The sequence below is a fragment of the Notechis scutatus genome, chromosome 1 (assembly GCF_049901735.1).
Source record: "Notechis scutatus isolate UNSWTSFEM ecotype Mainland chromosome 1, rNotScu1.2, whole genome shotgun sequence".
Classification (NCBI taxonomy): Eukaryota; Metazoa; Chordata; class Lepidosauria; order Squamata; family Elapidae; genus Notechis; species Notechis scutatus.
In genome coordinates this window covers 42,473,274-42,487,169 of record NC_142009.1, presented here as the reverse complement: position 1 = coordinate 42,487,169, position 13,896 = coordinate 42,473,274, and the positions used below count along the sequence as shown (strand labels likewise).

At 35.8% G+C, this 13,896-nt stretch overlaps 1 protein-coding gene across 3 annotated transcripts in view; it reads right to left on the bottom strand.

Moving 5' to 3' along the window:
* MERTK (MER proto-oncogene, tyrosine kinase) overlaps positions 1 to 13,896 on the bottom strand; it is an 86,772-nt gene that overhangs the window by 21,076 nt on the left and 51,800 nt on the right. For all 3 annotated transcript variants that reach the window (XM_087962075.1, XM_087962079.1, XM_087962084.1), the window contains exons 11-14: positions 6,953 to 7,038; positions 5,677 to 5,772; positions 3,301 to 3,381; positions 2,519 to 2,611 (exon numbers count right to left, since the gene is read on the bottom strand). In XM_087962075.1, the coding sequence (XP_087818201.1) occupies positions 2,519 to 2,611; positions 3,301 to 3,381; positions 5,677 to 5,772; positions 6,953 to 7,038 (356 nt within the window). The remainder of the gene's footprint in view (positions 1 to 2,518; positions 2,612 to 3,300; positions 3,382 to 5,676; positions 5,773 to 6,952; positions 7,039 to 13,896) is intronic.

Sequence of the window (13,896 nt, the reverse complement as noted above, 5' to 3'; positions counted from 1 at the left end):
GTAGATATGGCCACCAATCTATTATTATCCCTTCCTCTTTCAATTTTTGGTTTGTCTTCAGGGTCCCTCAGTCATCCAATAACTGGCTATATCGAATCATTTTATTTATGTCCAAAGTATTTGAGTAAATCATGGCTTCCATAGTGGAAAGCCAGCCTGGTATTTTGATATAATGTTTTTTTTCCTAATTTTGCTCCAAATTTTTAATAGTGCCTCTCTAATTCAATGATTTAGGAAGTGTGAACTTGTCTTATTTCTCTTCTCCCACATAACAGCATGCCAGCCAATTTGTAGATCATGTCCTTCAAGAGTTAATAGTCTCTTATTGCTTAAGACAATCCATTCTTTGATCCAAATTAGTGCTGCTGCATGTTGGTATAATTCCCAGTCCGGAAGTCCAAAGCCACCTCTGTGTCTATTCTCTTGCATTGGTTTTAACCTTATGCATGTTTTCCCCCCTCCTATATAAATTTAGTCACCACCTTATTCAATCCCCCCAAAATTAATTTTATAGGGACCATCTGGAATAGGTATTGGTAGCAGGTTCACTTTTATTGCTGAGATTTTCCCTACTAAAGATAGCTGTAATTTTCTTTGTTTTGCTTTTTTGATGACGTTTTTGATGTTAGGTGTCCATTTTAGGTCATGTGATATAATAGAACCTAGAAATTTGAAGGTCTCTACTGTTGATACTGTGTTGTCTAGTATTGTTAAAAGGTGGTAGTATGTGAGGATTTCTTCTAAAGTCTACCATCATTTCTATGGTTTTAAGTGTGTTCAGTTCCAGATTGTTCCAGTTGCACCACGAGGCAAGTTGTACAACTTCCTGTCTGCTTGTGGATTCATTGTCTGGAATTAGACCAATCACTGTTGCGTCATCTGCAAACTTCATTATTTTAACAGATGGATCATTTGAGATGCAGTCATTGGTATAGAGAAGAGAAGTGGAGAGAGCATAGAGCCTTGGGGGGACCCTGTGCTAATTGTACAGGTATCAGATATGATTCTGCCTAGTTTCACCTGCTGCTTCCTGTCTGTTAGGAAGCTTATGATTCACTTACAAGTGTGTTCAGGTACCGCTAGTTAGTTTAATTTACTTGGAAGAATGTCTGGAATGATGGTATTGAATGCTGAACTGAAGTCTACAAAGAGGACCCTTGCATAGGTTTTTGGAGATTCAAGGTGTTGTAGGATGCATCTTTTTCTTTTCCTCAATTTGGTTTTGGGGATTCCCCTTGTTATCTTGCAATGTTTGTATTAATTTCTTTTCCCTTTCCTTCTTTAATTTGTAAGCCAGCCATCTTCCTTGCTTGCTTGCTTGTTCAAAAAAGTTCTGCCTAATTGATTTGTTGTTGTTTTTTTGCATATTTCTCCTCATTTGGTAAATTTAATTTATGTTCAATCAAATATCTTTCCTTTTTATTTTTATCATTTTGTAGAGCTTTTTATTTTTATCATCTTGTAGAGCTTTTTCTATTCTTTTTAGTTCTTGTAATTTGTTTTGTTTTTTCCTTTTTTTCTTTATTTCTTCTGGCTGTGTAGGCTACAGTTACTCCTCTTGTATAGGCTTTTGCAGTGTCCCATAGATTTTGTAAGGTTATTTCTTCATTATTGTTTTCTCTAAGGAAGAATTCCATTTCCTTTTTAACAAGTTGTGTGTATTATTTTTCTTTTAGTATCTGAGTATCTAATCTCCATCTTCTAGTTTTTTTTTTAAATTGTAACTTTTCCAAATTAATCGTAGGGGGTTATTGCGCAGGTATTGACCATTATTTCTATAATTTTACCTCATTTTCCAATTCTTTATTCATCCAAATCATATCTATCCTGGACAGTGATTGATGTAGATTTGAATAGAATGTACATCCCCTTTCTTTCCCATTTAACTCCCTCCAACTATCGCTTAAGTTTAACTCATGGGCCATATAAAAAAAAGTTTTCGGTAATATTTTCCTCCTTTTCTTTTTCTTTTTTCTTTGTTACTTTTATAATCCCCATCAAGATTCACCACTGCGTTAAAGTCCCCTACCAAACAAATGTTTTCCTGTCCTGATTCTATTATTTTTTCATGAACTTTATGATAACATTCTTTTTGATTTTCATTTGGGGCATAGATTGTTCCTAGTAAAAAAATTTTTGTTGGATTTTGATTTCTATCATTAATATTCTTCCACTGTCGTCAGCATAGATTTATTTTGCATTTATTTTTTCTTTAATGTATTCTGCGATCCCTTTTTTTTGATCTGCCAATGAAACAAATATTTTCCCTAATTTTGCTTGTTCTAGATAGTTTTTGTTTTTTAATATGATTTCTTGAAGGCATATTCTGTCTGCCTTTTGTTTCTGGAGATTTGTAAAAGTTTGTTTCCTTTTTATTGGGGAATTTAGTCCATTGGTATTTATGGATATTAATTTGATCTCCTCTTCCATCCTATTGACTATACAGTTGTCTTGGATTTCTATTGGGCTGTGAATAAAATATTTTTACCCAAGAAGTACTGTTTTCTAGTTGACTCACCAAGAAGTTTGATGACATTTGGGTGATCAAAATCTTTCATACAAGCTGCTTCTCTGAGGAACTCTTCAATCTCTCGTTGGGAAAAGCTGTCCACTAAAATATAATAGAATAAATAAAAAGTTTTAATAAGAAGTTAGTATTTTAAATACAACACAATTTTTTTTGCATATGCAAAGGAAACTTTAGCTTGTCCTCAGCATTTGTTAACAGAACATTATCCCTTGTGATCAGGTGTATGAGTAGGTTATTGTGGTGAAAATTAAGACTGGCACTGTTCCCCATGATTTTAGTCAAAGGTCAGAACAAAGGAATGCAGCATAACTAAATGAAAGTTGTTGCTTCAATTGCATATCTAGAAGCAGGCTCTTTGAATGTTTCAAGGCAATTTTATAGTTTTTACTGAAATTATGGGCAAACACCACAACTTTCACGATTGAATTGTGATGACCTGTATTCTCAAACATAAACTTCTATTTTAGAAACTAAGAGATTACAGAATTGAATGCAAGATGCATTGCTAGCAGATATGTGATTATTTTTTAAATTATTCTGATATACTGTACTTGATAGAATGAAAAATAGTATATACCTTTTAACAATAGATATCTGAGTAATAGACAACCTTCTGTCTCTTCTTAGATTTTCTGGATTCTTAATTGGAAAGGATTTTCTCTTTTTGGAGGAGTTCTACAACATTGTTCAATTATCTATGTTTTTAAATGCTCCTGAATATTTCTTAAACACAAATAACTTTAGATCTGTAGAGACCAGATAATACTTACATTTCATTGTTTTCACAGCAACTTTTTGAGTGGTTCCATCAGGATCACTGAGACTCCCTTCCACGACTGATCCAAATTCCCCTAAATGGAGAAATAATACCATATTTGTCTCCATACATAAAATCCCATTTCAAAATTTAGCTAGCAAGACTTAGAAGATTCTTCAGTTCAACAAAGAACTAATGGGGATAGGCTCAGCTGCTTCATGAAGAATATATCCCTCATGTTATCGAGCTATCTAATCCCGAGTTTGCTGAAATTACATACATTCACAGGAAAAACAAAGGTAAAACATGCTTTGGAACATTGGTAAAAAGGACATAAATGATCTTAATCTCTACCATGGCCATTAATGATCTTCTACAAACTCACTCTTCCTTCTGCCTCTCCACTCCCTTTGAATTTACTTTTTGCTTCAGAGCCCAATTAGGGATAAAATTAAAATGTGTCAGGGACAGCATTTGTACAAAAAGGTGGTTGAAACAGAACAGAAGACAAAAAAGGAGGTTCACAGAGTAGGCCAGTGCAAAGGGCTACAATTATGATATTTTGAGACTTTAGTGGACTGACAAAGTGCAATTAAACTGCAATTTGGGGCATGCATTGGAAACTGTTAAAGGGTCAATCCAGTGTGACAGATATCTTAACTTATATTATTGACAATATTACTAGATATTGCAGATCAGCAGAACTTATGTAAAAAGGATTTGGAAAGGGGTATGGATAGAAGGATGAGTCTGATAGAAGTTGGGCGTTCTAACTGAAGACAAATTTCTAACTATCAGAGTGACTGGGTTAATGATATTTAAATATTTATTACCTAGAAATGAACATATTAATACTGTACAATACTTTGTACAATATAAGTTACAAAGAGTCTTGTGAGAGTTAACAAAGTTCTATACTTGAAAGAAATCTTGAACTATAATCTTAAAGGAACATGTTTACAACATTTTTAAAGTTATATACCGGTAATCCTCATTTGACATTACTTTCATATAAAGTAAAGAGCAATTGGTTTACTTTTTTATGAAGATGGTGCAGCGATTATCTTAACATTATTTATAGAAGATAGCATTAAGATCAGCTGCCTCCTCTAGCATGGAAAATAACCTCATTTTTTATTATCAAACTGGAAATTATGATAGTTTCAAAGAAACCTTTTCCATGCTAGAGGTACTTAGAAGTCTCAGATTTAATCTTTAAAAGAGACAGTGAAAGGAAGTCTAGTTGGCCTCTTAAAGTTTGTCTGTACAAAAGGAAGTAATTATATAATAAAGTGGGCTAAAAGTGTTTGAAGCCAGTGTAATACCATAGCTACCTTATAGCTATTTTATATGTAGGCATTAGAAACCCTTGAAATGGTTTTTTTTAAACAATATCTTTTGGTTCCACAATGAGTTCCAAACTCATCCTTTGCTCCGAGATTGAAATAGTATCAATTGAAACTGTGCAAAAAGTATGTACTGTATTAGCTATTACCTTAAATTCTCAATTACTTGGGTTGTTTTGATGCCTTAAATATAAAATTAATTTTTCTTGGTGGAAATCACTTAATGCCAGCCTAGAAAATTGTGGGTTTTGACCTAATGCATAGTTTTAATGGATTTTGATTAGACCATGTCAACATACTAGAGATACTGACCTCCAACATAATTTCAACCTGTGCCCATTTTACTTTCTCCCAGTGAGACTAGAAAAAAGCACTGCATTTGCCCATTATTTTTTTAATATTGTCTTCTAAGATACCACGTTACATTGGCCTGCTCTAATTCCCCTCCCATTGCTTATTAGGCAGAGAGGTTTTGCAACATTTCTAAAGAACAGCATCTCTACAGTATGGCAATAAGGAAACTGAAACTGTAGGTCATGCTGTACTGTTTCGTTTATAGAGATATTTGGATGGGACTGAAAATACCCATCAGCTGATCATGTAGTGAAGATCTCAGAAAGTCGAGCCAGATTCTGAATGTTGGCTACAGTGGAACATAAATTCGTTTTGGGGAAAGTATAAATATTGTTTGAAGTTAATAAATTTTTCTGCATTTTGCTATTTTTAGTAGTATTTCAATTTTGAAGTATCTGTTTTATTATTTTTTATTTTATATATAAGTTGCTCTGGATCATGACTATAATAAAGTAACAAACTAAGTGATCCAATAAAAATATATATTTTAATTTACAAATGTCCTGTCTATTTGTTTAATACAAGCTGCTCTTTGGAACATGTTTGATTGGTAATTCTCTAAGGGAATTGGCTTGCAAATGAAATGTTTTTACCATGTGAATTTGAGTTTGCTTGACACAGCTTATGCAGGATGAGGAAAGAAATCTTGCTTGACAGTTATGACAACTGCATAGATAGATGGTACTCACCTTCTCCCAAGATTTTTCCTAGGGCCAAGTTGTTCCGGACAATCATAACATCCTGGAGTTTTTCCTGAAGTTCTTCACTTACTCCTAGGCTACCCACTGGAAAAGTAATGTACAAATGAGATATGAGGCACATATCTTTAATATATGGGTTTCCTGATTGCATACTTGATGCAGGAAGACACTATCAATGCTGGATCCAGGAGGGACAGAATGAATGTTCTGAATTTCTCCATATTTAGGAAATAGATAACAGTCAGTGACTTCTGTATATTATTCGGTCTCACTATGTGGTACCAATTATCCTCTCCTATATCAAGGGAGAGCTTAAAAGCAGCCTTCTCCAATCTGGCCATCCTTCAAGTACGTGACTTTAATTCCCAGAATATCTCTGCCAAGATAGTACTGCTCAAAATTTACAGATGTTAACTTCGAATATCTGGTGAGCAAATAGATTGAAGTTCTGTCTCTGTGTACAGAGTACAATAGTCTTCAGGATGATTCAGGAAAGAAACTTAATTGTTTCTCACATCGTACCATAGGAGTTGAAAACTGCCAATTCTAGAATTACAGGCTAAATTGTTTCCTTAAGTAAAACATTCCTGAATACTGGAATATCTTGCTAGCCGCAAGCTTTCATAGTCAGATAGGAGATAGAATTATGGTCCTATAAATACATCTAATTGTGGTTTATTTAATGACTAACTATAGTTTAGTATGAAATACAAACTCAGACAGGGTTTATATAGTGTACTACAAGTGGCTGAGTTACACAAGTGGTAGAGTTACACATACTAGGTAACATTATCAATGCTAGTGAATGTGGGGTTTGCTCCCTGTTTATATATAGTAGCTTGCCCTGCTAAAGTTGGTAGGGATGTGGTTTTCTCCTTGATAGTTTCTTGATTAGGGTATTGTTTTCTGTTTGATTGTTTGTCTAGTGTTAATCCCTGCTTATCTGGGTGTAGGCTGCTGGAAAGGATATGTCTTTTGGTTTCCTTCTTAGCTCTTTTAATTGCCTCTTTTGAATGGTCAGTAAATGTGGTTTATCTTCATATGTCTATTGATGGGTGAGCAAACAACCAAACTCAAAAAGCTCCAAGGATTTCACAGTTTATCTCTGAGCTTATTTTCTTCTATAGTATGTGTGTGTGTGTTTGTGTGTGTGTGTGAATATGTATTTATCCATAATTCTCCTCTCATCTTACATGCTCTGTTTTATGAATGGTCTCCCTTCCTCCCTTGACATAAAGGATTGTAACACCAATCTAAAACTTACATGTCAATTCCACAGTTCTGCGGCCATAAGATTTCTTGACTCTGTAATTTACAGCCAGTTCTGTCTCTTGTCTGCTAAAAGCATACCTGGTGGGGAAAGAAATACAATATGATAATGCCTCCATAATCCATTTATTCCTGTGAATCTTTAGGAATTTGGGGATATAGGGATTGCAGCTGCATTATGAGCAATTATTGTCTTCCTTTGGGATTACTACAGGCAGGTTTGGCTCAGGTTGAATCAAAACAATGAAAAAGGAAAGGAAATTCCAGTTATGTTTCATTTTTCCCCCTGACTGAGTTATATGATATACTTGTTTCCATTCATTTATCTCTGTAAACATTCAATAATTACACTTATCTTCCATATAAAAGAAAGGCTGAGTCATTCAACTATTTTAGTGAACTGGAAAACTACTTTAAATATTCATTTTCAAAATGGTGTCCATAAATAGCAGTGTACTACCTAAAACTTTCATTTTCATACTTAATTTCCCTCTCATGACTTACAGTTGCAACATTTTAACAAGAAATCAGAGCTTCTAAAAAATAAAGAGGCCAAGACAGTTAATGCAATTGAGATTCTATTTTAAAAACTGTCAGTGGAGAAGTCGTTTCAGAATTACCCCTCACAAAAACAGTACTTTCCTTCTTTCCTTCCTCTTGTGTCCACTGTCCAATTAAACTCATTCCCTCCTCTCCAACTACTCCTAGTCCCAGGAAGGAAATGCCCAAATAAGCTGAGATCACCATTTGTTGAGTCAGCTTATCCAGTGCACACAAAATGAACTTTTTGTGACATTCTAAAAAGAAAGCTTAGTCCAGCAAAAGGAATTTAAAAACACCCTCATTTCACAATTTCAATCTATTAAATGAAAAGGAGATGTACATCTAATTATAGATGGTGTTTTAATAGGTTATATTCCCTTAGTTCCTTCTGTCAACAGAATGGTTCCAGCAACTGGGCAGAGGGAAAAAGAGCCATTTCCTCTGCCTACATTTATTGTCATTGCCCTCAAATCTTCTTCAGGGAACAATTAGGGTGGCAAAATACTGTGGGATGAGATGAATAAAAGTTTGTTCACAACTTTTGATATGAGATTCTAGGCATCATCTTTCTTATGCATCATGCTCTGAAAAAGAGCTACATTTATACTTAAATAAGGTAACACACAGTAGGATTTAAAATATGATAATGTACCATTTTCTAACAAAGGGAATTTGTTCTGGGAATTGTACATCTTAAAGTGCCTGAGATTGAGAAATGTTGCTGTAAAAAAAATGGTTTTGCAGTAGGTTTTCAGCAGAGGTGAATTTCCAGAAGCATGCTACGAAAAAATATTCTTGGTACATTTAGAACAGCTAGTTATTTTTCAAAAGTTTAAAAAGGAAAAGGCAAGAACTGATCACAAGGTTTATGAACTGAGATTACAATAAGTCTTTGTTGGATATATAAAATGATCTTCACAAAATGTAACTGAAAGTGGTTCCCTCCCATTTTGGAAAAGATTAGAGATCAAAAATTTATGTGCTAAAAACAGGATATAACCAGTCATATTTTTAAGCTGATTCATCACATTACAATTTGTCAATACCAGGATGTTTGTCAATGATTTTTTTTAGTGCTATCTGTAATTATTTTACATACTTCTAAGTTACGATACACCTTCTATATTTGATGTAATGCATTCTGATTTCAGTGCTAATATTTCCTTATATCTGTGTGTACATTTGCTCCGAAAATACAAATATACTTGAAACAGAAGAACCAGGTCCAATAAAGATAATGCAAAAATAAATTACTAAGGTAGCATAAAACTCTTTGGTTGCCTGAATTAAATGCAGGCAAATTAGTTCATAATTTAGCAATCTGTGAATTCAGCAACTCATTCAACAAACCATGATTTAAAAAAATATCTTAGCACGATATGCAAATCTGGTTTAGGTGCTTCAATCTGTATCTAAGCCTGATTTACAGAATTTCTTTCACAAATTCAGTTAGAAACAATAAGATAAGATAAGATAAGATAAGATAAATTTATTGTCATTGTACTCAGAACCTGAGAACAACGAAATAAGGTGCTCTTTCACAACATACAACTGAACAACACCAAAAGACATATACAAATAACAATGTAAAACAAATTGAAACAATTAACAGTTAAAAACTATACAACCAGGATATATATATGTTAAGACCACCAGATTCATAACTCTGCATTTAACCTGATCACAGCACTTGGGTAAAAGCTATGTTTAAATCTACTTGTCCTGGCTTTCAGCACTCTATATCGTCTTCCTGATGGTAGGATCTCAAACAACGAGTGGCCTGGATGTGAAGGGTCTCTCAAGATCTTTTGTGTCTTCCTTCTACATCCCATGTTGTACAAATCCTCCAATGAGGGAAGAGAACATCCGCTGATCTTTTGTGCCCTTTTTATCACTCTTTGGAGTGCCCTTTTCTCCGCCTCTGTACAACTCCTAAACCACACACAGAGGCAATAGGATAAAATGCTCTCTATAGAGCTTCGATAAAAGGCAACCAACAGACTCTCTGGCAGTTGTTGTGATCTTAAAAGTCTTAAAAAATACAATTGTTGATGAGCCTTTTTTTCTAGGGCTAAAGTATTTGCCCCCCATGTTAGATCTTGTGATACCTAGAAACTTACATTCTGCCACCTGTTCTACCAAAACACCATCGATGTACAACGGCTGGATATCCGAACTGCTCTTCCTGTAATCCACTATGAATTCCTTCGTCTTATTTATATTAAAAATAAGATTGTTTACTTTGCACCAGAGGGACAACTGATGAACCTCATCCCTGTACGCAGACTCATCATTATCAGAAATGAGCCCCACCAACGTTGTATCATCTGCAAACTTAATGATCTTATTACTCAGATGAATAGAGGTGCAATCAGACGTATAAATAGTGAATAAAAGTGGACTCAATACACAGCCCTGAGGAGTGCCAGTATTGAGAATCTTCGCAGAAGAGATATGTTCATTCATCCTAACCCTTTGTGAACGATGTGATAAAAAATTCAGAATCCACCAACATATAGAGTCCAGTAGCTTCAGATCTTTAAGCTTAGACATCAATCTGTGGGGTAATATTGTGTTGAAAGCAGAACTAAAATCAACAAATAATATTCTGACATACGTTCCTTTTTTCTCCAAATGAGATAGGGCAGTATGAAGAACAGTATTGACAGCATCCTCAGTAGATCTGTTTGTTCTATAAGCAAACTGATAATTGTCAAAGGTAGCAGGAAGGCAAGAAATAATGTATTTCCGAACTAACTGCTCGAAGCACTTCATTATCACAGAAGTCAATGCCACCGGCCTATAGTCATTTAAAGCATTTGCAGGTGACTTCTTAGGTACTGGAACAATAATAGAAGCCTTCAGACAAGTTGGAACAATAGACTGTAGCAAAGAACGATTGAAAATCTCAGTCCACACCCCGGCTAACTGATCTGCACATTCTTTTACTACACAACCAGGAATGTTATCAGGTCCTGCAGCTTTTCTAGAGTTTACCGCTTTCATTATACACCTAACATCATTCTCCTTCACAACAAGAGGAGCACAATGCTCGGTCAGCAATGGTGGTGATGATGGTAACTCCACTTCCAGTTGATTCATCTCAAACCGGGCATAAAAGGTGTTTAGTTCCTCTACCAACTCATGTTTTCCACCCATACTAGCCTTTTGTGCTTTAAAATTAGTTAACTGCTGAATCCCCTGCCAAGCTTGTCTCAGGTTATTATTAGATAACCAGTCTTCTATCTTTCCCTTGTATGCAGCCTTGGCTTGTTTAATACCACGCTTCAAATTTGCTCTAGCCGCACTATACAGTGAGGCATCTCCAGACTTAAATGCCTTATTTCTCTTGTACAAATATTCCCAAACCCAAAAAATCCTAGTAATCTTAACATGCTCAAAATATGTAACTGTCTTATAATTTTAGCAGCTATGTAAGGAAGTTTCCCAGAACTTTTCATATGTCAAGTTGGAAAAGGAAACAATGTCAAGAAGCTCAAGAAGCCTTTTGGTTTTGTTCCATGCAGTAGTGAACAGAAAAGCCCATAAAATCCAAGGCTGTTAGATTGGAAAATCTGGCTACAATAGCATGAAATATGATAATAGAAAGTTCTCTTATTTATTTCTCCTCTATCCTATTGCTTAATCCTTGCTTTCTGAAGTAAGGAATAGAATAGAATGAAATGGCATGGAATGGAAATAGGAATAGAATCTTTACTGTCACTTTAAATTTACAATAATCAGCACACATTAAAATGAAATTTCATTGCAATCATTATCTCAAAAGATAATTATTATGCATATATTTCAGGACCCAGATTGATGGGGGCAATACGCTGACTCTGTAAACTGCTTCATAAAAGAGAGCGCTCGAGCTTTTCCGGTAAAGCCATCTTTACAAAAGCACATATATAACGCTATAAATACGTACCTTAAAGATGGCGCCCAGGCGGCGCCCAGCTGATGTCGGAACCGGCGGCAGGTTGGGGACCTCTGTAAAGCACGTGCGATATATAAGTATAAATACTATTGCTATTGCTATACACACATATACAGTATAACACAGAGGAACATCACAGCCTGATTAGAAGGTATACATGTACATGGTGAAAAAAAAGAATCCTGCGAGTTTACAAGATGGCATAAGGAAAAAGCTGTTACAGAATCTAGTAGTCCTGCTATAGATACTTCGAAGCCTCCTCCCAGATGGGAGCAACAGAAGCAGACCATGAAGAGGGTGTGTGAGGTCTCAAACAATGCTTTGAGCTCTAAGCACATAGTGCTTATAAGCAGTATCCTGAATAACAGGAAGTGAGCTTCCTATAATCTTCTCGGCTGTCCTTACCACTCTCAGTAGGGACCTTCTATCTGAGGCACTGCTGCCACCAAACCAAACAGGGATGCAATTTGTTAAAACATTCTCAATCGTGCCTCTCTAAAAAGTGGCCAGGAGAGAAGGAGAAAGATGTGCTCTTCTCATTCGATGAATGCTTCACTAAAGATAATGTATGAAGAGACCAAGTCAGATTGTTAGTTATCTGCACCCCCAGATACTTAATACTATTGACCACCTCCACAGCTGCAGCCTTGATACAAAATGGGGTATGACTATGCCAGCTCTTTCTAAATTCAACAATGTTTCCTTTGTTTTATTAACATTCAAAACCAGGTTATTTTTATTGCACGACTAGTTCACTGAAGCCTTCACCTCCTGTCTATAAGAATCTTCACTGTTCATCCCGGATAAACCCCACCATTGCTGTGTCATTCGCATATTTCACATATTTCATTCGTCGCAAACTTGGCACAGTAGTCATGGATCATCAAGGTGAACAATAACAGATTCAAGACACAGATCTGTGATGAACCCCTACTCAAGGAGATGGAATTGGAAACTTTTCTTCCAACTCACACAAACTGGGGCCTATCAATAAGGAAATCAAGTATCCAGTTACATAAAGAAGTATTAAAAGCTAATAGGCCCAGTTTGTTCACCAAATGCTGATGAATGATTGTTTTTACATCAAACTAAAATCAACAAACAGCATTCGCACATGAGTATTCTTCTCCTGGAGGAGCACCAAACTAAGATGAAGCACACAAGAAAGTGCATCATCTATAGACCAGTTATTCCAATAAGCAAACTGTAATGAGTCAAACGTAGGAGGAAGGCATAAAACAATAGAATCCTTTACCAATCTTTCAAAACGCTTCATTATAATAGAAGTGAGAGCAACTGAATGGTAATCATTAAGGCATGTAATTATAGATTTTTTTTCGGAGACTGCTACAAAAATTGCAGTCTTAAAATGATGGAATCATAGCCTAGTGCGGTGAAAGATTGAAGATGTCTGTAAGAACAGAGGTCAGCTAGTCAAAACACTCAAGTAATTGCCCAAGGATATTATCAGGACACACGGCCTTTTGTGTATTGACTTTTCGTAGGATCTTCCAAATGGCAGTTGTATTAAACCTGAGCACTAGTTCGTCAGGCAGGGGAACAGCCTTTCTTGTTGGAACATTATTTGAGGCCTCAAACTGTCAAAAAAAAATGTTTATTTAGCTTATTTAGGAAATCCATGTCACTCTTACATGTTAGGGAAGCTTCTGTATAGTCAATAATAACCTAGATATCTTGCCACATGTGCCTAAGGCCCATAGGATCTTGAAAAAAATATGTACTTTCTGACTATAGGCCTGCTTTGCTGTTTTTGCAAATCAGCTCTTGCTATAGTAAGTGCTGCCACATTGCCTGATATAAAAGCGGCATTTTTCACCTTCAATATCACATGTACAGCCAAGGTTTCTCTCATTTGCCCGCATAACAATAGTCTTAAGAACACTAATTAAAGACTCTCGTGGGAAGGAAATAGTAAGAAAAAGAATGGATGGGTGGAGAAACAGAAAAACCAGCAAGTGATTTTGGAATTGCCTTGTCTCCTGATGCATGGAAATACATTTAAAGATACAGTTGGAATTCTTGATAGCAATACAGCAATCCTCTCTGTGTGTGTCTGTGTGTGCTTTCAAGTCATTCTTAATTCTTGATAACTGCCTGGACTACTGCCTGCAGTTACCTTGGCAACAGTTTCAGAAGTTGTTTGTTATTGCCTTCTTCCTATGGCTGAGAGATAATAACTGGCCCAAAGTCACTCAGCTGGCTTCATGTCCAAGGCAGAACTAGAACCGAGTTCCTGCTTTTAGTCTGGTGCATAATCATTACGCCCGGTTGAAAGGCAGATTTTATTATTTTTTCCACAACAATAACCCTATCAGGTGAGGTGGACTGAGAGAGAGTGACAGGCCAAGGTTACCCATCCGGCTTTCATGGCTAAGGTGGGACATGAAGTCATGGTCTCCTGCTTTCTGGCCTGGTGCTTTAACCATTAGTCCAAA